General features: G+C 34.9%; 1 protein-coding gene across 4 annotated transcripts in view; it reads left to right on the top strand.

Annotated features, from left to right (window-relative positions):
- The window catches only part of LOC131041143 (CBBY-like protein), a 222,487-nt gene that overhangs the window by 97,011 nt on the left and 98,148 nt on the right, over nucleotides 1-27,328 (top strand). For 3 of the 4 annotated variants that reach the window (XR_009104974.2, XM_057974126.2, XM_057974134.2), the window contains exon 7: nucleotides 16,560-16,640. The exons of the other annotated variant lie outside the window; for it this stretch is intronic. Coding sequence is in view for 2 of the 3 variants with exons in the window: in XM_057974126.2 (XP_057830109.2) it covers nucleotides 16,560-16,640 (81 nt within the window). In the remaining variant the exon portion in view is untranslated. The remainder of the gene's footprint in view (nucleotides 1-16,559; nucleotides 16,641-27,328) is intronic. 4 annotated transcript variants of the gene reach the window in all.

Here is a 27,328-nt window from a genome sequence, read left to right as displayed (position 1 = left end):
TCTAGGTCTTTCTTGTAAGTTCGTTGATGCGGTGGGTCACTTGAAAATTAAAATTAGGTTTCATGTTCTTGAGTTATTGTAAAAGTTAGGTGTGCTCTTTGTTTTGTAAGAGGGTTGTGGATCTTCATTTTAGGGCTCCTTATGTGAAAGAAAAAAATTGAATTAATGTCCACAAATGACCGAGGAGTTCAATAGGTGTTAGAAGTTGCAATAATAAAATTTTACTTGGATAAAGAAGAGCCCTAAGGGTAAAAAAAGTAACCATTGAAAGCAATGCAAACACCAATAAGAGAAGGTGAAGTCAAAATAGGGAAACACTAGCCATATGGTATAAGTGACTGCTTCATCCATATTTTTTTGACTATGTGTAACAGTATTTTATAAATGGTAATATAGACATTTATCATGAAAAATAATAAATAGTAATTGCTATGTGAGGATGTTAAGGAAATAAAGAGCCTATGAAAAGTAAAATCAATGTTGAAGACTAACAATGACACGTATGACTTAGGGGTTGGAGAATACAAGCTAGCAATACATCTACCCTTGTCAAATCTAGTTAGTTGCACGTTAGATTGGGGAATTTGGTTGCTAAATGATTGGGGGCTTCGTTTACTAAAGGCCCTCAAGTTGGTAGCTCATAGAAGTTAGATGAGTGTGTCAATGAAATGACCTGGATAATTGAGCACATCAATGGTTTTGATCTTCAATTGGAAATACTTGAAGTTGGTTGGGCGCACAAATGATCATCAAACCCAATAATAGAGGACTCCCCTTATGAATGAGGGAGAATGCTTTTAGGCTCTCTTGTTTGATAGATTGAGGAAGGAAATGAGGACTAGGGATTATCTGAATAGATTGAGGTGTGGCCAACAATATAGGTAGTTGATAGATTGATGTGTGAGTGATAGCAAGTAAATGGGAATGATGATTTAAACTTGTCTATGGCTACTAAAAGGGAGGATGCCTTATCCATTGTAGGCTCTCAACGTCCTTTGGCTAGATGAGTGGAGTTGACATAAGATAGAATAATGTTTATAGGGATGACCATGGATAGGGGGGGTAAGTGTTGATGTGTTTTTTAGGACACTTCGAACACAGAATAAAATGCTAAGTATTCTATCCTTTCTTGAACAAAGAAACCTCATATGCTAAATGATGTGATCAAATAAGGCAACTTTAAGGTTTACAATGTGAACAATTGACTTTATGTGATGGATAGTGAAAAATTGATTGCTCAAATAATTGAATAATTACATTGAACGATATACACACGTATATATAGAGCCTAAAAGACGATGTTCTATAAATAGAACTAGTCATTAAAGTGAAATCAAATAAGCTAAAAAACTTAAAAAGATAAATATAGCTTAAAAAGATAACTAAACAAGCTAAATAAGTTGACTAAAAAGCTAAATAGCTTATTAAGTTGACAACTAAGATAACCTCTAAGAATAGAAGATGACCATTATAGAAGATATTAATATTATTTTAACACCCTCTCTAATGGTCATCATACTTAATATTATTTTGATATTAATATTAAAATCAGCAAACCCTTTTGTAGAAAAGTATTGAGCACCATTTGCTCCAGCAACTCTTAAACAGACTGCAAGAAACCACGGTTGCAGATGTTCGCCCTGACAGTGCGACCCAAAAATGACTGCAACAAAGCACGATTTTTGAGGAGAAAAATCGATTAAAACCAGAGAACTTTGCGAATCACAAATCCCACGCGAACTTTGTGTATTACAAATGATTTTTGAGAAAAAAATCGTAAAAACCAGAAAACAAATTTTGAAGAAAAAATCATGAAAACCTAGAAACCCCACGCAAGCTTTGTGGATGACAGATAATGATTTTTAAGGAAAAAATTCTAAACCCTGTGAACAATTTTTGAGGAAAAAAAAAGTGAAAACCAACCAAACAGGAAATTTTTCTTATCACAAAGCATAGAAGGCCGACTCCTCTCTAGAATTCTCTGCAACATGAGCCTGCTCTTGTTCCTGAGACCCTCCTAGCCTAGATTGCACGGATGCCAACAATTTCCTGCAATCTTTCTTCATATGGCCAAACTAGTGATAGTAGTTACATGTCATGTCCCCTCCTTGATCATTATATATATAAAACCTAAATGAAATAAATATTATTAATATAATATTTATTAATGAAAGATTAATTGAAATTATTAAATATTTGTTTATTTATTAAACATTAATATTTAATAATATTCTGAAAATATTCCAATAAGAATAAAGCAATATTATTATAAATATTAGAAATTGAGATAATGAATCGGATTATCATACGTAAAGAAGTCGGATATGTTATATAGCCAGTAATCTCTATATGGTCAATAATTGATCCCATGCGCCTTGTATGGCATGAATAGTCTTGAAGTTGTGGAGTCTATGCAAGCGATCAAACAAGATAGATTGACTAAGAGAAAGAGAAGGCATCGAAATAACTTCAGCGACATGGAAACTCCACAAAACAAATGGAGATTATCCCATCTTAAGCAGCGATTTGTAATATTAATGATGAATTTCATTGATTGGGCCAAGCGATGACTAGTAAGTAGTAACAACATGAGCGGAGACTATATTTATCGAAAGGAGATAGACATTTCTTTATTGACTGCAAGGATATGTTGACCCAACCAAACTTACAGTCTAAGACCAAGTTATGTGGAGCGATTCATCTACAGTCCCAAAGTGTTAAGAGACCAGTAGTAATCGATAAGGGAAGTAAGAGATGAGTTAATATTAATTAGTTGATAATACAAAGATTGGCGTCTAAAATAATTGGTGTATACTATTGGGTGGCTGCAATAATAAATAAGGATGTGATTGGTTAACTTCTGATAACAACTATCAAGACAATAATCAAACATTAGTAATGTTAGACAAAACATGTCGATATCATTAGGTAAAGTAATAAACTGATATTTTAAGGAATGATGCGATATCCAATGTTTAATAAAGGAGATACAATTAGCGGCAGTCAGCATACACTGGAAAGGTATAGATTAATTACCAAAGGCTACATCGATAGTCATAATAGCAAGGAAGTGGTGTGATTAGTAATTAACGAACATAAGACATGTCCTATTTGGAAAGAGATTTATAATCCCAAAGGCTATGCCCCTTCGATGGGGAGGAAGATATAAAAAGATAGGACAAATCATCAAAGGAGGGGGAGAAAACGGAAAAGAGGAAGCGTGAAGGAAGAGAAGCTGCGGAATGCAGACTGCAAATAGGTAAGCGATTAACTTCTACACCACAAGGGTGTATATGTGTGTGGACGTGTGTGCCACACACACACATATATATTAATATGGATTCTGTCGTATGTGAGATAGTATACCAATCTCTTGGGCAGATTTATAGTAGTATAATAATATTGTCTCATGGGTATGTAACAATAAATATATGTATGTATGCAGCATATTTGTAAGTACTTAGGAACAATAATAGTAATTAAGGAATATGTAGATGTAGACACAAAACATAGATGATAATGAAATATAAAATGTTATATGAATAATAATAATTTGGCTATGTGATGGAGGCTATTGGGACAAAAGTCCCTTAGCCTAATTCAGGGATTATGACAATTCCTGGTAGGCAGTATATACTGAGTATTCATATGCATATATTTTATGGCTTGGGTGTCAAACGCTCTACCAAGAAGAGACGGATCTGGCCAGTCCTCTCTGGTAGACTTGGATGATAAGATGTATCATCCAAGGCAAGGAAGTGATCATATATGATGATCTTCCTTGGTAGGCTTGGATGTAAGATGTTACATCCAAGACAGGAATCGAATTATCCATCGATTTCCTGGTATGGCTTGGAACCAAAATGGGTTCCAAGAAGGCGAGCATTACAACCGCCTAAGGACATGTCCTAGTACTGCACTCGTATCCTTTTTATTAAATAAGAATTGAGATTAGTTTTAATTAAGTAATTGAAATTTAATTGCAAATTTATTAAGTTATATATATATTTGTTGCGTTCTAACAGTCTGTTTTGCAGGACAGTGATCTCTAACTAGTAGGGACATTACATTACACTGTACACTTTTCTTCTTTGAAGACTGCGGATATTGACCTTGCCCCTTCTGCGGGAAGGATTGACCTTTACCCTTGTTCTTATCCAAAACTTCAGTTGTGAAGGTTTCTTCATTGGACAAACTAGCGTTGCTTCCAAATTGTTGCTTCCATCGATCCTACTGTAGAAGCTTGTTGCAGAGATCAGGAAACTTCAGATCAACACTAGTAGAAGAGATATTGAGTGTATCAATGAAATGCTTATAGGATCTGAGAAGGCTTTTCAACGTGATCACTACCATATCCTCTTCCACCATGGTTTGGCCTATAGCTTCCAATTGGTCACAGATCTCCTTGATCTACGTGAGATGTGCTTGGATAGATGACTTCTCATCCATCATGATAGAAAACAACATATTCTTCAGAAAGAAAGCTCGGCTCTTGTCGGACGTTTCATGAAGATCCTTCAAAAGATCCCAAATCTTTTTAGCTGTTTTACTTGAAGGCACCTGAGGGAGTTGATCATCTGTGACTGAGAGTTTGATAAGCATGACAACCTCTCGATTTTTCGTATCATGTTTGTCTTGATCTTCACTTGTTGCTGTAGGACGAGGAACCTTGCCAAGAACAATATGATCAAGGCAACGATATTCAAATATCGATAACATGCGCTGTTTCCAAGTGTTGTAGTTGAGTCCGTTGAACTTCTGACTGTGTTCCAACATGATGTTGGTCAAAGATGCCATCACGGAAATTGAGGTCAACTTTGGATAGCAAAAGATAGAAGAAACTGATTAAAAAATCAGAATAGAAGCAACTCCAAAAAAATTTGAAACCCTGACATGGAATTCTGGGCACAAATCCCAAGGCACGAATTTGGAGGTTTGCTGAAAAACCCAAAAACTGAAATTTCCTGCAGATTTAAAACCTGAATTTTTTCCGAAAAATATCAGAAAAATAATAATTGACTGAAAATAAATACCTCCTCTGATTGTATTTTTTTTTTAAACCATAACAATTTGTAAAAATAGTGATTTTTTGGAAAAAATCAGAGAGAAAAAAATAATATGAAATAAGAAGTTTGTGGACTAGAGAATAGGGTCGATTAAAACCCTAGCCGCAAAACTTGTCTGCAAAATTGCGAAACCCTTAGTGCCGATGTGTCTGAAAATCGTGTAAAGAAAACAGAAAACCGAGGCTCCAAAAAAAAAAAGATCCTAGATTGCGCCACACTTAGGAAAACCCAAAATCGCAGAAAAACCCTTACAAACATGGCGGAAATCACTTCACGGAAGTAGCTAAAATCGCGAGTAGTGAAACCCGCAAAAATCGTGAAAATTTTGCACAAATCGCCGGAAAACACAGGAGGAAATCCCTCGCGTCGGGCGCCAAAAAAACACTGCTGCTGCCAGTAATAAACCTCGAAAAATCACGCAATTTGGTAAGCTCGTGATTTTCAGACCAAAAAAAAAAAAAAATGGTGCCCAGAAAAAAAATTGATCTGCAAAAATCTTCCAGCAAAAGCCATGAAACCCTAGCATGAAGCTCTGCTCGAAATTTCCTGCAAAAAAAAAACCTGCGAAAACTTATTTGATCCATTTTGCCCAGAAAAAAAAAATTGAGAAAAATTTCGATAAAAAATTTCGATACCATGAAAAATTGATTATAAATTTTCAAAAAAGTTTAAATCCTTCTCTGATACCATGAAAAATTGATTGCTCAAATAATTAGAACTAGTTGTTAAAGTGAAATCAAATAAGCTAAAAAACTTAAAAAGCTAAACATAGCTTCAAAAGCTAAATAATAAAAAGTTAACTAAACAAGCTAAATAAGTCGACTAAAAAGCTAAATAGCTAAATAAGTCGACAACTAAGACGACCTCTAAGAATAGAAGATGACCATTATAGAAGATATTAATATTATTTTAACAGATAGACTCAGTGATTTGATGTGATAATGCTAGTAATCTCAAAGGGACTTACGTTTTGCTAGAACGTGGAACACTCAAGCTCACTTGGAAAATAAAAGACAAAAGATAAAAGGTCAAGGAAATCTAAGTTAACATCTAACAATGCAAAAAATGATTGCTGATTTGATGAAACTAAACCAAGCTTTGCGTCACCATGAGGAAACAACTACACAATATGGTGCAATCTCCTCAGGATAAGCGGATGATTTTCATATCTCATTAACACCATTACAATGAGCATATAGCAATTGAAGTTAAGATTTCAATTAAGTTTAGTCTAACCATGCATTGCAATTTGCACTCAACAAATTTCAAATGGTATGAACATATAGGCTTCACCATTAATCAACAATAAGTTCTTCCATTCAACTAATCAACTTCATTGTAGAGGAGGAGATTTGTTACCTCTAAGATGATAAATCCTAGAGAACAAACCTATCCGCCACTACCTCACTTAAACTGGTGCTAAGGGTGAGCCAGGGGATAAAATGCAAAACTACGCTATCAAACCTCAAATGAAATTGTCGAATGACTTTGCTTAGTCTCTGTCTTCAGGACGAGCGCGCAGAACCTGGACACCAACGCGGCATGCTGTCATCCTGTACGGATAGAGTAAAGAATCCGTAGGATAGTGAGAGAGGTGACTAAACTATCAACTAATTAGTGCAGCAAAATGAAATAAGCAAGATATTGCAGAGTACGAAATAAAAGAACATAATAAAGGCAAATGAAAGAAGCTCACAGTCGGTCCACGATTGAAGCCTCCTGCAAGAGCATAACTTTCTCACCAATACAAACCTACACACAAACAAGAAAGGAAAATGTTGGGCGTTGTGTTTATGAGTCTGCCTCAGTCAGATCCCTATTTTGGTGTTTCCACTGCCACGGACAACCCAGATAGTAGCAAGGATAGAAAGATAAAATGATAAAGATAGAAACAAAATAGATAAGCAATTGATAGACTAGATGAAAATTATAGATATTGAAATAAAGAGGGATAAAGATGAAGTCCCCTTCACGGGTCAAAGAACCTTCACTCAGACGGATGGAGTTGAATTCCAAGAGCTCTCCAAAGATTGTGGTAATGGCGGGAATTGAATAGAAAACTTGTGAATATTGCTCAAGAAGATCACTAAAAGCTTCGACTTGCAAGAATTGATAAAAAAATGCCCCAAAATGCCTTCCCACGGGAGAGATATAGAATCTGGAAGAAAAATCGACATCAGTGGGTGCATGCAAGGGTGTTACGATTCCTTCCAAGTGTAGGTGTAATGCTCAAACGACCACCTACGGATTGTCACATTCGGGGGATGCTAGCGTGTCGCGCATATGTCTCCGTGTCGCATTAATGTCCCGAGGATGACATGCCGACAAAGTTGGTAGGATTCTGGTTTGGCGCTGACAAAGCAATCTAGGTGGGCAAAAAGACAAAAACAGTGGTACATGACCTTCGATGACGTGAAGGAAGATGCCATTTGTTGCGCTGAATTGTACAAGATTTTTGATATTACATTCATGAAAATAAATCTAAACTTTGAGAAGTAGAAACCATGCAACGTATTGAAACAACGCACAAAATTCACCATATCTTCAATGAAATCATATGTTGATCCCAAACATAGCTTTGGCAGCAATCTCTTGTCTTCTCCTCCTACTCTACTGCTAACTGCTAACTATGAACTATTGACCTTTACAAATGAGAAGATTGAGCCTTATTTAGAGCTCCCAATTACAAATGAATGGTCCAGATTGATTTGAAATCAATGGTTGAGATTTAGACAACAAAACCCTAGTTAGGGTTAGTTACAACTAACACCTCATTGACCAATGAAAAAATTACATGGTGGACACATGTCCTTCCTTTGAAGTCGGACCGATAAGAAATGAGGTTAGGTATATTGAACTTTGTGCCTTCCACATGGGTAGTTATCCTCCTCGTAAGATGAGTTAGGTTCATTGAACTTGTATCCCTTGACATCGAATCATTTGATTAAATGATGATGATCGAGTGCCACCTCAGCTTGCTCTTTGTAGATCATCACAAAGAAGTATTTGTGTTTCAAACAATATCTCTTGATACTCAACATTTCTAATTACTTGATTGATTGTGATGGTTCATATTCCCAAATTGCATCACCTTTATCAAGTTTCTAACTTTGCTTAACACTTCTGAAACTATCATTTATCCGTGATCACTCTTGCATTTCACTTTCATGTTTGAGAATTCTTTGTGATACCTTGCATTGATCTTGGACATCTTGATTCCTTCCTCCTAACAGTCTTTGATCTTGAAACGTGGAACATGTCTTTTCCTTGGAATGTAGTCTTGAACTTCATGTTGTGGAATCCTTCTTGAAATGTCTCCTATCATTTTGAATTCCTTGTTGAATGGTGAATGTCATCCTCATCTTCACATTGTTATCCTTGTGGATACTTCTTCATGTCTTGAGATAATCTTCATTCTTAGAATCATGAAATTCCTCCTCGCACTCATTCTATTGTTGTTGTAGTGTATCCCATATAGTAGAGTCCTTATGTTGATCTTGGATATTCAAGGGAAATCCAAGGTCAATGTAAAATATTCCTTTGTAGAGCAATGCTGTCTTGATCTCTTCTAACGTTCTTGATGAGTTCCATTCCTTTGATCGTCCTCTTCCATGAATGTCTTGAACATGGATTCCATGGTGTCCTTAACCTTGTTCTTGCATTGTTGAGGCTGAAGTCCTTCATCTTTCTTCATACCTTAAAAAGAAAGAAATACCTTGAATTGTAAAAGTAGATGAAACCCTTAAAATGCAGGACTATAATAAAATGAGAGTTTAAACCCTTGCATCATTAATTCATATTGAAGAACTACAAAAGAATAGGCTTGGATTGGTGAGCACTAATCCTTAATGGAGTAGGAATTCATGCGCTAATCCTTAGTTGAGCTGGATTTTAGGTTGCAAATCCTTGGTTGAGTCAGATTTTAGGTCGCAAATCCTTAATTGAGTAGGACTCTGAGCGTTGGAACTAATTGGAGCTGGATTTTTGTAATGTCCCCACTTTGAAATAAAATTTAATAATAAATGATAATAATAAAATTAAAATATTTAAATTAAATTAAAATATAAAATAATATAATTAAATATGATTAATTAAAAATTAATAAAGTTAATGGAAAGTCAAAAGACATGAAAGGAAAAGTTGTGACTCCCTCAACAATGAGATATAAAAGGGAGAAGAGAACCTCATTTGAGAGGGGGAATAAATTGGGAAATGAGAAGTGCAGATCTGATTTAAATAATAAGTGCAGATCTGATTATGAGAGGTTGTGTCCCTTTCAAATGGTAGAAATAATGAAGAGTTGCACTCTTTCAAAGGGTGCTAATGGTGAAAGGGTATGTCTCTTGCCAAAGGGCATACATGATAAAGAGGTGTGACCTCTCCCTCAAATTGAGAGATATAAAGGAAAGGAATCAAAGCATCCACTAACATCACCATCGATCAGTCCAGATCAGAACTGTTGTTAGATCACAGTCCATATATATATATATATATATTTATATAATACTTATAGAAGGGGGTTGATTGTATTCTTTCGGTGGCATTATAATAACTAATTGACCGATCAAGTATTGCGAATTATATTGGATACTAACTAAATGATTAATGAATGTTAAGCGATCATTAGAAGGGGTGCAATTGTTATTATTATTTTTTTCCGAAAGGTCATGATGCAGGTTAAGGGAGGGCAGCGACCTTTCCAAGGGGTTGCTGCCACCAATAGACGTGGCTGGAAGTGCACAACTGTCCATCCACGATGGATGGGATAAATACCCCAGCAATTGTGGAAAAGCGGGGGAAGAAAGTAACACGGGAAGCCTACATTCTGTCACCAATACGATCAGCCAGAGATTCAAACTGTACGAACTCTGCTATTTCTTTCAGGAAGATAAGAAGATCCCCTTCCTAAAACCTTCTTGACAGTTAAGGAAGTATAACCTAGGACAGAATAAGAGCCATTTAGGAAGAGATAGTTTTGTCTCTTAATCGATTTAGTTAAGTTATAAATATATTGGAAATCGATTAATTATGGTTAAAACTGTCTTGAACCAAGTAGGGGACATTACAGAGGAATCCAGAGAGAGATTCATAGGGAATCTCTTAGAGACAATATATATATTGTAGAGGTTAACCATATGCATATGTTAGAGATAGAGAAGTTTGAGCAGGGGTGGGATCTCTGCCAAGCTTTGAGAACATTAATGATTTCACTCATTAATAGAGATCCCAAATAGAGACCTTAGGAGGACGACATCTTGGGTTGCTCCTAACTGAGAAATATTTCTCAATAGAGGGTTGGGTCAATCCAGGTAAGGTCCTACTGAGTATGTATCTTTTTTTATAGATAACAATAAATTTAGTTAGCATTATTTGTTAAATATGTAGAATAACGTATAGCATTCTTTCTTGTATAATCGCACAAATAAATATATATGTTTAATTATCTTTCATATTGTTTGTATACTAACGTGTTTGCAAGACTTGAATGCCAAATAATCCAATCCCCAACAGGGAACATTACAATTTTTGAGTGGAAATCCACACTTCAGCTGGATTTTTGGGTGGAATTCCATGATTGAGCCAGATTTTAGGTGGAATTTCATGATTAAGCCAGATTTGAGGGAATTCCAAGTGAAAACGTGGAAATTTTGTTAAGGAAAAACAATTTTAAGCTGAAAATTCACAAGTTAATTTCGAATTGCACTCATCACAAAGATGTCCTTGCACTTATTTGTTCAAAGGTTTTTACAAGATTTTCCTCATTTCTTATCTCCTGTCAAGGTTGGAAAATCCAACCTTGACAAGGAAATTTCCTTGCCTAGGGATCAAATTTCCAACTTTTTACATAGCGTTTCAAAACCCTAGATCCTTATCAATTTAACAGCGACAACTATGACAACCTTTACAACATTCAACACCTTTGACAATATTTAGCAATTTGACAATTTTTGTCAAGATTTTGCAAGTTTTAGCAATTTGACCTCAATTCTCAATCCTAACATTCGTTCTTGAATTTTGGATTTGAAACTCGAATTGCTAACATGATCACACTAAGAACAAGATGTTACACCCTTATGACATTTCACAAATTACTTAAGACTCTCCCTATCCCTTATGACATTTCCAAATTACTTAAGACTCTCCCTATCCTAGACCTGACAAGGCAAAAATCTCTTCTTATAAACAAAGGGCTAAAAAATACGACTATTGCCAAGCTAAACAACTAAGCACAAACGACAAGTTGGAAAGCGGAAAAACTGAGGGTCCCCATTTGTAGTGGGGCGATGTGTGAAAACATCACAATAGTATGGTTAGGCAGTTCTAGGAGGGAGAAGTGTACATTTAGAACCTCTTAGAACAACCAAGGTTTGTAAGCCTCTCAAGGTGGAGATGTGTAAGAATTTGTATGGCTAGACTTTGGGCAAGGAGAATTAGATGGCCTTAATATTGGATAGAAATACATCTACAAATTAGTATTAATGAGAGTTATTTTCTGTAAATTTTATCATATGCACAACCTTCTTGTAGTTTATCCTTATAATGGACTTGTTTTGATTCTATCCGCTTTAGCCCAGTCATCGTGATCTTCACTTGAATCAAGCCATGCTTGTACTTAGTAGCCTCATTGACTTGTATCTATGTGAGCTGGTTTTGCTAAGAAACCTACTCTTGGAAGTGAGTTGTTGCTTCTCTGACTCATTAGGCAAGCCTCACTATACTTGAGATAGAAGAAGCAACAATAGGATGAGACTTGGTTGGTAACCAACATTGAGTGATCTCATGGATCTCATGCTTGGATTGGACATGGTTCAAAAATACAAGACTAAATAGTAAATGACATTCTTCCTTCACAGATTTATGGATCTAATCTGCCTCATTTCAAATCAAAGTAGCATGAGTGTTTTAGAGCCCAAATAACTAACTCTACATTCTTCGCCATTTTTGGCAATATCCATCATAATCTAAGCTATGGTCCCTATACTCTCCAAGAGGTGGTCAACTTACCATATGGATTAGCTTTATCCAGGCGAGAAAGATGAGTGGAAATAGACTCCTTAAGAGGGGTTAACTAGGTACAACTTGTGAAGGCATTATGCAAGAGTTAAATGCTACTTCGACCTGAATATTGTGTTCTTGTGACTACTATGTTTGTTCATACCAATGTGTAATATCCCCTTCTAAGGAGTAGTTAGAGATGTCTCTTTTAGCCTATTTAATTCTTTTAGGCTAATTCTGGGCTAAATCAAGGAATAAATAAATTAGTTAAATAAAGTTGTCCAGTAAAGCAAATTTTATAAATGACTTTAATTAATTATATAAAGTGACTTAAGTGAACTTAAAATGGTAAATATTGAAAGTCACTTTATAAAGGTGCTTTAATGAAATATTTTAAGTGGGAATCTAAAAAGCCCTTGAGGAATGTTTTAAGGAAAATGTAAAAAGAGGAATTAAGAGCTCATTTGCTTATGCTTGCTTATTTTTCAATTGTGGAGTTTAGAGCTACTTGTTGGAGAAAACCCTAGGACAAAAGCTGTAAGGGAATTGGTTTTGATAGTGAGAGATCCACTCTAGCTGATTGCAGGTGGAATCACACAAGTTTCATGCATAGATTTATGATTGAAGATTTAATTTGTGAAGTCTTGCAGGCAAGACAAATTATCAGCGCATTGTGAGTGATTGAAGAGTTGCTAGGAAACATATTATATGGACGCCATGGTACAGGGGAGTGAAATCTTGGCGGGGCAATTGAATATAGAGGATTTTTGGAGCGAGTATTACTCCTATTGCTGGCCACTTACATCAATTACTAAGCTGGGTGTGAGATTACAGGCAGGTCATGGGTGTAGTGGATCAGTACACACATTGCCAAGCTTAGGGAAGTGGCATTTTGCAGATTGGAAGACATTCAACAGCTAGGAGTCAAGTGTTGCAGCAAATTCATAGCCATTCAGAGTTTCTTTGGCATTGCGTTTGAGCACAATAGGATTGCGTGGACATTTGGACCAGTTTGAGAGGGTCATGGGAGTTTCTGGAGGCTAAATTAGGCTGGGGCAACTTTTGTTATCAGCTACAGGTTATGTGGTGATTGGTATGTGAGCATATGAAGGGGATTTGCAGCTCCTCTCAGCCTCCGTAATTTGTAAAAGATTATTATGCCTGCTGTTTCTAAACAACTCATTATATGTTGCTTTGTTGCTTAATCATTCAAGTCAATAAAGAGAAATAGTTGGGTAAATGTATTGTTATATTTGTAATGCAATCTTGTTTTAACGTATATTGTGAAGAACATATTTCAGTTTATCAAATATAGTGCAAAAATACAAATGGCCAGCAAGATATTGGCTGTTTGACAAATGCCTAACTCTTAAATCTTGAGGAAAAGAGGAAAAATTTGGTATAGCATTGGCAAGGGTCTTTATAGTGGTATTAAACCAAGTGATCTTGCTAGCGTGGATGATTATGTGACAAGTTGCTGACTGAAATTAATTCATGAATCTAGAGGATACATTATACATCACTTACAAGAGAAGACAACATCTTCTAAGTTTGGATTCCAAAGGAGGTATGGGTGAAAGAAATGAATAATAGAACCCTAGTAATATGTAAATTTTAGATGATTTCGCTAGAGGACAACAACAATTAGTTTACTTAATGACTCAAATGATGCAAACAATGAATATCAAAAATTAAGGTGAACATGGGAACAATGGCAACAATGACAATAATGGAAGCAATGGCAACAATGGAGAAGGGAGTAACACTAATATTCTAGTAAACAAGTCTAGGACAATCAATAGAACTACTTATAGAATTTTAATGCCTAAATTCTTAGAGGCACCTCCAAGAGAACAAGCAGGACAACAACTCCAATAGAATAAGTAGGACAACAGGAAGGTGGTGAAGGTTGGGTAGATTTAATAAGGGAGCATCAATCTTTGGGTGATGATTTTCATGCAACGATGTCCTTGTTTGATTTTGTTAGGTCAAGTATAGAAATAGACCAAGGGGAGATAGAGGACACAAGTCTAATCAAGATTTGCAGTGTAAGGTAGGCAAGCTGAGCATTCCTAGCTATGATGGTTCCAGCAGATGCATTGCATGTTTATGGGTGTAGAAATTAGATGCATACTTTCAGCTTAATCTCATGCTAGAGATAGAGGTCATTGAGTATGGCAAACTTCATTTGGATGGATAAGCCCATGAATGGTGGTACCATGGGTTAGTCACTTTGGGACATGCTAGTATCACATCATATGCTGATTTTACTCAAAAGGCTGATTGATAGGTTCGACAAAAAGAGCCTTGAGCTACGTTTTAGAGAGTTGGCCCAGTTGAGATAGGTGGGGTCAGTTGACTCCTACATATCAGAGTTCTAAAAAACTCTTAGTCATGGTCACGAATGTCTCTGAGCACAAGTTGTTTTTAATTTATTTATGGAGGGACTAACACAATCACTTTGTGGTTGTGTCAAGGTGTTTGACCTGAGCACCTCAAAAGGGCTTGTAATATGGAGAGTTCAACTCCTAAAAACAATTTAATGTCCAAACCATTCCACTAAAGAAGGATAAAAGACCTTCATAAAAGGAATGGATGAAGGAAAACATGGATGATGAGGTTAGAAGTGAACTACGTAGGGAAAAGCTACGTTTCTCTTGTAAGGAACCTTGGGAGCTTAGTCACAGGTGTATGGGGAAAGGGAAGGTTTATTACATAGAGGTGGTTTTAGATGGTGAGGAAGAGAAGGTAGAAGGAGCTATTGGTAGTGACCTAGAGGATTCAGATGAGGAACCAATTGATGTGGATGAGTATTCATCAAAGGCGGTGAAAGGAGGAACTATTGCTACTATTTTTGGTACCCCAAGGTACAATTCATTTAGGGCACGAGGAGTCTTATAGCTGCAAATTTTTTTTGTCTTGGTGGATAGTGGGGCAACCTACGATTTCATTGATGCAACATTAGTGCCGAAGAGGTGTCTATAGGTAGAGGATTTTGAAGGCTTCAATGATGTTGTAGCAAATGGCTTCACCATGACTTGTATCACATGTGTCCCTTAGTTGAGCATTGGCTTAGGCAACTATACCGTCACAAATGATTTCTACGTAGTTTACATTAGGGATACCAATGTTATTTTTGGGTGTCCAATGGTTGCACTCATTAGGGAAGTATTCTCAAAACTTCTAGACCATGGAATTGAAATTCAATGTTGATGGGAAAAAGTGGTCGTAAGAGGTATGTGAAGTGGTGCACCCAAGATTGTGATGACTAAGTATGGAGGGTGTCTCCAGACGTTGTTGCTTGGGAAGCTTATTGTTTTATTTCTTCTAAAACCCCTTTTGATGGTGATGAGCAGTATCATGTGATATCCAATATGTGTTGAATAAGCACAATGTGGTTTTTAGTGACATTTCTCCTAGGAGATTTCCCAATGAGGGTTTTGAGCATGTCATTGAGCTAGAGGAGGGCTTTAAGACCAATAATACTACTTAGTGACATCCAAAAATATTCAAAGTGAAGATTGAGAAAACGATTAAGGAGTTACCAGATATGGGATACATTAGGCTAAATCAGGAATTAAATTAATTAATTAAATAAAGTTGTCCAATAAAGAAAATTTTACGGATGATTTTACTTTAATTAATTTCATAAAGTGACTTAAGTGAACTTTAAAAGGGAAATATTAAAAGTCACTTTATAAAGGTACTTTAATGAGTGAGTAGTGTTTTTTTTTGCTTTTTGAGTGAGGTCTTTTGTTTTTTAAAGTTGTTTTTATCTATTTTGAACAGAAAGACCTAATTTTTGAATTTACAAGTCTCCATGGGCTTGTACATTCTTTCAAACTGAGTAATTTCTGCACAGACTTGATAGATTTGGCCCTGCTTGGAGTCTGGTTTCGAGGACTTACTGAGTATCTGGATTTATGTTGCATTCTTATATCAAGATCAATGCCATTAAAGCCTATAGTTGAAGGGAAATTGGTTTGTCGGTGATCTTCTATAATAACCTCCAAATCCAATCTACAAGAGTGTATTGAAATGGTGGACATTTCTAAATTGAAATCCCTACCAACCAGAGTAGTAGGACTAGCTGGTTACCAGATAGGGTCACTAAGTCTTGAGGCGAGCAAGCCCAAATAAGGTAAGTCTTTGCCAATTTTTTTGAAAATTCATTTTTTATTTCAAACTTTTCTAAAAGTGTGAAGTTTTTGTGCCAAGCTTGAATTTGATTCCAAAATCAGCTTGCCAAGTCGCCAAGTTTGAGTTTGGTAACTATGCAACCAATAGAATGATTGATAGACTCTTTAAAAAGGGAAAAAAGTTCTGCTAAATTCATCGATTTCTTATAATTTATTAATGAGTGTTCTTGTCCTTGCTTTTTGTACTTGAATATCTAGTTAGTTGAATGCTTTCAGCTTTTAGTTCCATATTGGAACAAATGGCTGCCAAGGCTAGCCAATCAAAATGTATTCGATGTGCTTATGAAAATTTTTGCAGGTTTGTGGATGATGCATTTGAAGAACAAATACCAGTCATTATATTATCTGGATACAGTAGGAATGGAAAAGAAACTGCCAGGTCTGTGACATCTAACAAAATAGCTTAATATAGTTGTATTATCCTAATAAAGAATTTCATTAGCCATAATTGCATATTAATGAATTTCTGACTCTTTTGTATAACTTTATCATGAAATCTTGACTGTGATTATTTGTATTTGTAAGTACAATGGTCTACAAAGCATAATTTTTTTTTCGTAATACATTCTTTTACTTTAGGTTTTCTGTCAGATTATTTTGGGTTTTTACCCCCTAAAATGTAGTGTAAAGGTTTTGTCAAATGTTTATAATGTTGTAATGTCTTTTCAATTGAACTTTTAAACCATTGTGGTGGTGATATTAATATATTTTTTTCGGAGGCATGTGTTTTCCATTCCTTCTTTTTCCCTCAAGATTTCTTTACATAAAAGGAATGCATTGGAAAGAAAATTTTGGTATATATAAACTAGGCACTTAATTTTTAAAACAATAGAAAATAAAGCTTATTTGTCATGGAATGTTTAAAACATAATGTACTACATTACATTGAATTTTGATGTTCATGTGCCATACATGCAGCCAACATTTGAAATTTATGGAAAACATTCATCAGTGATTTCACTGAAGATAAGAAACCTACATGATTGGAATGGGATTTGAACCTATCCTTAAACATGCATTCTATGACCTTGATAGTCATCCTCCCATTAGCGCATATATTTAAAAATTTTGGACTTAGAAACCACTTATCAATATTGACCATTCTTTTTAAATAATATTGATTACAATTTACTTTTCAATTTGAGTTTGGAAGAAACTTGAATTAGGTGGCCCTGAAATGTTGTGGACCATCTCCAATTCACTAGGATCTAGATTTTGTAGATCTTGTGATGTTTTCTGGGCTTGAGCTTTGTCCTTGATATATCTCAAGGTTTTATGACTTTATTGTTGGGGATGGATCACCATTTGAGTGTCATATACATTATTTTTATTTGACATCCACTTTTGTTCCCTTGTCGTCTACATAGAATGATTTAACTTTTATCCTATAAATTTGAGCAAGAGAGTATATCTTTGGATCACCATTTGAGTGTCATATACATTATTTTTATTTGACATCCACTTTTGTCCCCTTGCCGTCTACATAGAATGATTTAACTTTTATCCTATAAATTTGAGCAAGAGAGTATATCTTTGAATCCCCATGTAACATACAAAAATCCTTACCCTTGATAAACTTGGTTGAATTAGTTAGTGCCTTAGGATTGATTGGTGCAAGTATCTATACTGGGTCATGCTACTTTAAATGTTCTTTCAAGCAAGTAATAAAACCTTAAATATTATCTTCCACTTGTTGCTAGTAACAAGCAAAGGGATCAATACACCAAACAAAAACTTATTTTTAAGCTTACATAACATTATAAAAGGATTTTGAATCATATAGAATGTTATATTGAATATAGGCCTCATTTTGGATTATAGGGACAATCCACATTCCTAGGTGTTTTCTGTAGGTCATTGGCCTTATTTGCTATGAGAGGCCTAGGGGAAGTACTATTATGCTGCTAAGATTGTCCAATCCAACCCATTTAGCTTTGGACCTTATTAGGTCCTACATTGACTGTCATGACCCCAATCCAACAGACCCAAACCTGAAATTGTCCTGCAATGCAAGACTTCACAATTTCATAACTTTAGATATCTGGATGCGACTACCAAGGATAAGAGAAGTACTTTGCACATGTTACATAAACAACGATTAAGGATTGAAAAAAAATGATAATACCCAGTGACTGATTAAGTTGTTAATTAGTCAAAGACAACAGTTAAGGCATTGATTAGTCAAGGGAAGAACGGTGATTAAAAGTTTAGTGCAGACGCCTCCCTTCAAAGAAAAAAGTCTCACCCAAGTGTCACCTCCATCCAGTGAAAGGAGGAGGGTATAAGAAGAACAAACGGGATAGTAGAAGGGGAGGTAAGCATTGAAAGATAGGAAAGAGGAAAGGGCTGAGTCAGTGGATGTCAGCGATTTATATCTGGCTGCCAACGGTAAAATGTCTTGATCAGAAAATAATATTATTAGATTGAAAAATCAGAAAGAACTCTTGAATAAACATTAAAGAGAATATGTATATACTATTCATTCTTGCTACTACTGTCAATATTTAAGAAGATGTGATTGAGTTGTTTCCAAAAGGGGCAGTCTAAATCCAGCCAATAGGATGATTCCCAAGATAGGGTAGGGATCAGCGTCCCAGCATCCCATAAACCTTGAGGGCATAGTCCCAAGATAGGGTAAGGGCTTGGATCTGTAAACTTTGAGGGAGCCTATTGAGTTTGGTATCTAAGCACTTGGTAACATAGTCATCTCCTCCTTAAAACTGGAGTAGTAACAAGGATTGAACTTTGCATCAAGAATTATTGATGATACAATTAATTATCTAATAATAGAATTAATTGTCTAGTATGGTGGATTGACAATTTATACATGAATAATTGATAAATTTTTTAAAACTATGGAATATCAAAGATTTGATTAATGTTTAGGAAAGAGCTAAAAATAGAGATGTCTTCTAATGAATTTAATTTAAGTCATAATTATATTGATATAAATTAATTATTGTTATAGCAGGCCTAAATTCATAGGGGACATTACAATTGGTATTAGAGCTATGATCCTGCCATCCCGCAGGGTAATGAATCTAAACATGAATCATTGAATGCATGTATTTGTGTATATGCTACGTGTTTGCATATAACCATGTGTGTGCTCTATGTCCTATGTGTATACTTTATGTTTTACATGTATGCTTCCGGCCTTAAGTATATACTTTTTTCTTTAAAGTGTATTCACGTGTGCTATGTATACTTCTCTTAAATGTATGTTTCATGTATACATACCTCATAATTTGCGAGTATTTATGTGTTTGTTGTGGCTTTAGCATGATTGCTCCATTGTATGATTTATACGTGTACTTTCCTCATGTATGCTTATTGCTCCATGTTTGTCATGATTTCAACATGACTAAGTCATGTGCCTTCCTAATGTATGCTTTATGTCTTGAATATGCTTCAAATCATGATTAATGTGTTTTCAACATGTTTATACCATGTGCATTTTATGTATGCCTTTCTCAAATGCTTCATGTCTTAAGCATATTAACTTCATGACTGATGTGTTTTCAGAGTGCTTACCCTGTGTGCATTCTCGAAGTGTCTTTATCATGTATGTTTTTTGACTTATGTGCGATGGCTTCTTGTCTAATCTACCTACAACATGTGTGCTTTATATTTCTCATATCTGCAGATATCTCATGTATTCACATGTATGCTTCATGACTTAAGTGAATTTATGTGTATGCTTCTTTTGCTATGTGTATTCATGTGGAGTTACTCGACTTAAATGAGTTCATACTTCATGCTGTATGCACTACGTTTCTTCATGTGTACACTTCATCCTTTAAATGTATTCATACCTTATGTGTATACTCCATGTTTAACGTAGATGCTTCTTGCCTTATGTGGTTCCTGCTTTTCACCTTATGCATATTCATGTGTATGATTCATGTCTTATGTAGTCATGTGTATGCTTCATACTTGATATATTGGATTCAGCCATAAAATGTCCGTATGTGTTCCATATGTATGCTTTGTGCCTCTATGTGATGTGTACGCTTCATACTTTATGTGTATTAATGGGTATTGCTGCATGCATTACTTATGTTCATGCTTCAAGACTTGCAGATATACAAGCCTTGCATGTATTCATGCAATTGCGTTATGCTTTCCATTTTTTTATGACTATGCTTCATGTGTATCCATGGATGTGCTTTGTATCTTATGAGATTGCTTCATATGTTTTTTAGTATGAAGGCCTTTGTCTTGAATGGATGCTTCATATCTAACATGTCTCAACATGATTACTTCATGTGTGTGTGTGCTTTCCTTGAAAATGCTTAGTATGCCTTATGAGTAATTATAAATGTTTAAGGACTTGGGGTGCATGTTTTAAATCACCCTAGGCGCATCATTTGCAAACATGAAAAACATGGGAAGGACAACATAAGGGACTATTGAAACCTATAGGAAGGAAGAATGTGTGAGAGTAAAATTGCTTAATCCGTGCAGTGTATTATAATAATTTGACGAGTATAGGAAGTTTGCCTACAAATTGTCATTAAAGAGGAAAAGAAATATGTTAGCCATCCAATATATTTAAATCTCAATCTACCATACGTATTGAAATCTTATTCATTACTCACCACTGTTTGGTAACTACGATGTTGACATTCACATTACCCACTGAATTTCTCATTACCTAATCACTCTCCGATTTTGATGCATCAAGATATATTCTCTAATTATTCTTGTCAAAATAAGTGGTCATTATTTTTATCTTTTCATGCTATCATCTAGATCCAACATCTTTCACATTCTCTAATTAATACAACCATTATATATTTGTGGAAATTTATCTCACGAAATTGTTTTAACTATTGACTAATCATCCAACAACTTATAAAGCAAGAAATTTTGACATATGTATGTAATGATGGAATAAAATAAGCAATTGGGGTCCCCTCAAAATCACTTTCGTAGTCATAAATGATACTTAATAACCCTTTGTACCAAAAGCTCTTCTATACTCTAAACAAGCTGCTTATCACATATTGTCATATTAAAAAATTTGTACAAAGCATGACTGAGCATTGTCATTTGTCATGATATCAAACTTCTTTGCAAATGTTATAGCATTTTATCCACTCTCAAACAATTGTGTTAGGGTACAACTATCATACAAACAATAAGATACATGGAACTAATTCCTAAAGGTCTGCATTCTATAAGGCATAGTCAACATGATCATCTCACAATTAAGTTCATAGATATGTGTCATGCTTCTAATCCTCATCTTAATATATAAGAAGATCACCCCTTGCTTTGTTTGGAAAAGATATACATAGGACCAAACAAAACAATTCTTACGATTAAAATGGATGAGAGAAAACTTGTCTTAAAATTACAGGACTTGCAAACTTCCAATCATTTGTTGAGACAACTCACATTTGAAACAAAGATAGAAATATATACCTTTAGATAATATCATATTTGCACAAACAAAAACTAATTATATTATTAGGAGGATATAAAGATTACACATCTCCAAGAGATAGTTTAGAGATCCTTACATTGAAAAGTTATAGTCTAATTCGGGTACGGATACAGATACGGAATCTCGGAATCGACAATTTTTTTTTCCTTGGGTACGGGTACATCCGTACACACATATTTTTTAATTAATTATATATATATATATATATATATATAACCATCAAAATTATAAAATATAATTATATAAACTATCACTACCATTATTGATTATTACAATGATACAATCCATACAAATATGAAATATACAATGTAACTTTCCATACATAAATGATAAATGATAAATCATACATCCATAATTGCCAATGCCAATAAATATTCATAGATCGTAAATGTAATATCATATTCATAATTTGCAAAAAAGATAATATTCAAGTTTTAAAATGTGAAAATGTCATGGCAAAATCAAAATTCAAATTACAAGCCATCTATGGGATTTAAATTCCATATTCATCTTCATTTGAAGCATCCAACCGAAGCCCAAGGTCATCAATTGGTTCAAATTCAGCATCAATTGAACCACTATTGATTGGAATGTCACTCCCACTAGGCAGGACCCACAGAGGACCCAACCACTTGGGAGGAACCTGGTTGGAATCTACAGAGGACCAGGCTAGGACTAGGACTAGGACTCGTAAGGAATCAAGACCCAATTCCAAGGCTACCAGGGGGATTCCAGTAACTTTGGTTTTATTAAAAATTGACATTGCTTGAGGACAAGCAATCTCGGGGAGGGTAGACTCTCATGATCCCGATCCAATAGACCGAAACTTGAAATTGTCTTGCAATGCAAGACTTCACAATTTTATAACTTTAGACATCTGGATGTGACTACCAAGGATAAGAGAAGTACTTTGTGCATGTTACATAAACAATGATTAAGGATTGAAAAAAAATGATAATACTTAGCGATCGATTAAGTTGTTAATTAGTTAAAGACAACAGTTAAGGCATTGATTACTTAAGGGAAGAACAATGATTAAAAGTTTAGTGGAGATGCCTCTCTTCAAAGAAAAAAGTCTCACCCAAGTGTCACGCCCTTCCAGCAAAAGGAGGAGGGTATAAGAAGAACAAATGGGATAGTAGAAGGGGAGTAAGTATTGAAAGATAGGAAAGAGGAAATCTGGAGGGTATAAGAAGAACAAATGGGATAGTAGAAGGGGAGTAAGCATTGAAAGATAGGAAAGAAGAAAGGGCTGGTCAGTGGATGTCAGTGATTTATATTTGGCTGCCAACGGTATGCTGATAATAATTGTTATATTGTTAATGTTTCTTTCTGAGAATAATCTGCCGTAATATCAGAAATATAATTAAAAGAATATATGTGTGTGTGTGTGTGTGTGTGTATGTCTTGATCAAAATAATAATATTAGATTGAAAAATCAGAAAGAACTTTTAAATAAACATTAAAGAGAATATTTATATACTGTTCATTCTTGCTACTACTGTTAGTATTTAAGAAGATGGGATTGAGTTGTTTCCAAGAGGGGCAGTCTAAATCTAGCCAATAGGATCATTCCCAAGATAGGGTAGGGATTAGTGTCCCGTAAACCTTGAGGGTGTTGGTTGAAAATTTTGTACACTTGGGGAAATATACAAAATTGTGGTTTCAACCACAGCGTGTGAGTAAAACTCTCCTAATTAAGGGAAGGCTCCCCCTATCTAACTACAACTTTGAAAATAAAATAGGATGGGACAACAATCTTCTTCTTCTTTCAAGAAAGACAATATCCTTTTCTCTTCACAGAAAAGTGATAGCAATTTGATATAAAACAGTAGTAACAACTTTCGAAATGAAATGAGAGAAAGGAAATGAAGTTTCTTGAAAGCTCAAAGACTTCAATCACTCCCTAGGGTAGATAGGACTGTTGGTTGAAAATTTTATATAGTTGGGGAAATATACAAAATTGTGGTTTCAACCACAGCGTGTGAGTAAAACTGTCCTAATTAAGGGAAGGCTCCCCCTATCTAACTACAACTTTGAAAAATAAAATAGGATGGGACAGCAATCTTTCTTCTTCTTTCAAGAAAGACAATATCGTTTTCTCTTCACAGAAAAGTGATAGCAATTTGATATAAAATAGTAGTAACAATTTTTGAAATGAAATGAGAGAAAGGAAATGAAGTTTCCTGAAAGCTCAAAGACTTCCGTCACTTCCTTCGGGATAGGACAACAATATCAAGCTCAAAGACTTGATTATATGAAGTCCTATCTACCCTTTTCTATACTAATTCTATCAAGAACAAATTATAACAACTCAAAGACTGGAATACCTTATTCTTTTCTACTTAAAACAATGGGAAGTAGTATAAGCTCAAAGACTCACAGCTATTTCTCACAAAACCTGCTCGTAAATTCTCTTAAGAACAAGTGAAAGCACAAAGACTTACAACTTCTCTCAATAGAATATTTATTTTAATCTATATTAACCTCAAATACTTGCAACACAAAGATTGCAAATCAAATGTGATTAAGCTCTTTAAGAAACACTTGCAAGAAAGATAATATAGAACACAAATTCAAGTATGTAGCACAAAGACTCAAAGCTTGAGAAATTTCCTTCTATTCCTTTCAATTCTTGAATTTACACATGAAAGCTCAAAGACTTCTTTGCTGTAAATTTGGCAGAATTTTTGCTTGGTTTCCAAAAGGTAAAGATTACAATAGACCCCTCAAGTATTTATAGAAGAGGAACCCTGAGTAAAAGGTGGGAGGATCCTAACTAACTTGAGAGATTCTCTCAACCAACAAGACTTATTCAATAACTAACTAAGACTTATTCCAACTATAGTCCTAATTGAACACAACTTGTAGTTGCTTTACATGTAATTACAAAAGTGCAAGTAATGAGTTAACTTGCAATTACAAAGTTATTTTTTATATGTAACTTGTCAAAACAAAATTACAAATGCATAACTAAAACTATTGCATGTGTTTAAAGACACGACTCTAACTGCATCATCCTTTGTCTGCGATGATCTTCATGTCACTTCAGGATGCTAGAACTTGAAGTATTCTGGATTGGTAAATATACATCTTAAACTGGAACGGGAACTTGCATCCTTGTCTTCTTGCTTGGGGTAGTACTATCTTTTCAGGAGGGAAAGGATTGCCTTCCTCTTTTCATGTCATGACCATCTTTGTCTTGAAAGCATTCTATGCTCTCAACCATGAATTGTTGTTGTATCTCTTCTTTGCATCATCCTTCATTCTTGAAATCTTCTTGCAAAATAAGGCCCATGCCTTAATCCATTGATTTGGTAGATCGTGTGTGCAAACTAAACTGACAAGGGAAGGGATAAATTGATGCAAAAATGGGCTTACAAGTGAATTTCGGGTTTTGGAAGTTGCATTACATGTGTGGGAAAAACAAGAGCATTAACTTGCTATTGTGGAGAACAAACATGCAACTTCATATGTGTAATGGGTAACTACAAGTTTGCACTTGTAATTGGACCTTTAGAACTCATTTTCAAGTGTTTTTTGAGTGCATTTTGGACCAATTTCGAGTTCTGGATGGCTGACCGTAGGTAGACTTTAAATAGGGAAAATGAATGAAGGTGTGAAATGAGTGGATGAAATGGTATGTACGGATGATGGAAATGAATATGAGTGAAAATGAAAAGATTTTGGGAAGATCAATTATTTTCATCCTACTTGTAATTGGGATTTAAAATCCCGAATACAAGTAAAGAGGGAAAATGGGGAAGAACAATGCAATTCACAAATTGCTATCAAAGGGGAAAATCTCTCTCACAAAAACTGATTTTAGGAAAGAGCAAAACAAAAACTAACAACTATCATGAAGAGAAAGAATCTTTTATAGAAAAAAGAAGATTCAAACCCTAGCCACGTTTTTGAAAAAATGCCATATGTATCAAAATGCCCATCAAAAGCATGAAGAATCGGTCAAGTAAAGCACCCAACCTCCATGCCTAGGCAAGACAAGCCGAAACGATTTAGGAAAGACAAGATTCGTGGCACTTGAATGAGGCAAATCGTGGCATTTTTCAAAAACGTTATTGCTGTTAAAACCCCATAAAACCAGCGATAATGTCTACCAAATGGCATGAAGAGAGTTGGAAAATGCATGAAAATAGCAAGGAATCCAAAATGCCTTCCTCCTCCTTGAATTTCTCCACAAAAATCGGTGGAAATCTTCAACAAAATCCCCCAATATTGTTGGTCGTGTTTTTGGGAAAGAACAAGAAGCTTAAAATTGCATGCAATAAGGAAAATCGGGTTTTTGAGAGCAAACAACAAGTTTAAAATGTTACTTTTCTCTTAACACGGCAAAATCGGGTTTTAAAAATCCAATTGCAAGTTTAAAATTTCACTTTTTCCATCAACAAGGCAAAATCGGGTTTTAAAAATGCAATTACAAGTTTAAAATTCCCCAATTTGCACTTTATGGAGAAAATCGGGTTTTTTGGGCAAAATAGCAATTTTAAAATGTCACTTTATTTCAATTCTAGGCAAAATCGGGTTTTGGAGAGAGATGTGCAAGTTACAAATTACTTGTAAAGGGAAAATAAAATCCCTACAACAAGTTTTAATAACTTGCACATATGTAATAGAGGTTTAAAATCCCTATTACAAGCAAAAGACATTAAAGTATGGGCTTCAGAAAAGAATTACAAGTTTACTTGTAACTTATCCAAAAAATCCCTATTTTAACTTAAAAAGCCAAAAAACCTCAAGGGGGAAATAAAAAGAAAATTACAAGTTCTTATTTTTCAATAAAGTGCACTTGTAATTAGCCAAAAATTTCCCTACAAAAACCAAAACAATGGAAATCATTAAAACCTGCAATTCAAGAAAAATTTCCCACCTGGAGTCAGGGAGAAAAAACCCGAAATTGAAGGAAAGACATAGCAAACGAATCCAGAATGCGATGAAATTCGATACGTTGTTTGAGGATGGATTGAGGATTAAACCAGTCCAAGGATTAGTCTAAATTCTGCCTCGGGAAGCATGCCATAGACTAAAATTTTCTTTTTTCACAAAAATTTCATGTAATGGTCCTTCATTTTTGAAAACAAAAATGAGGACAACAAAGGGCAGAGTCCCAAGATAGGGTAAGGGCTTGGATTTGTAAACTTTGAGGCAGCCTATTGAGTTTGGTATCTAAGCGCTTGGCAACATGGTCATCTCCTCCTTCTTAAAACTGGAGTAGTAACAAGGATTGAACTTTGCATTAAGAATTATGGATGATACAATTAATTATCTAATAATAGAATTAATTGTCTAGTATGGTGGATTGACAATTTATTCATGAATAATTGATAAATTATTTAAAACTATGGAATATTTCAGATTTGATCTATGTTAAGGAAAGAGCTAAAAATAAAGTTGTCTCCTAATCAATTTAGTTTAAGTCATAAGTATATTTAAATAAATTAATTATTGTTATAACAAGCCTAAACTTAGTAGGGGACATTACATTGACTCCCTCAAGGTGGTGGTAATGATGTTGGTTCTTCTCAATGTTACAAGACTTAGACTTGGCTTAGACTCAGTAAACTGATTTTTGATTTGGACTCAAGCTCAGTAAATAG

The sequence above is a fragment of the Cryptomeria japonica genome, chromosome 11 (genome assembly GCF_030272615.1).
Source record: "Cryptomeria japonica chromosome 11, Sugi_1.0, whole genome shotgun sequence".
NCBI lineage: Eukaryota > Viridiplantae > Streptophyta > Pinopsida > Cupressales > Cupressaceae > Cryptomeria > Cryptomeria japonica.
This window is presented reverse-complemented; position numbering and strand designations above follow the sequence as displayed.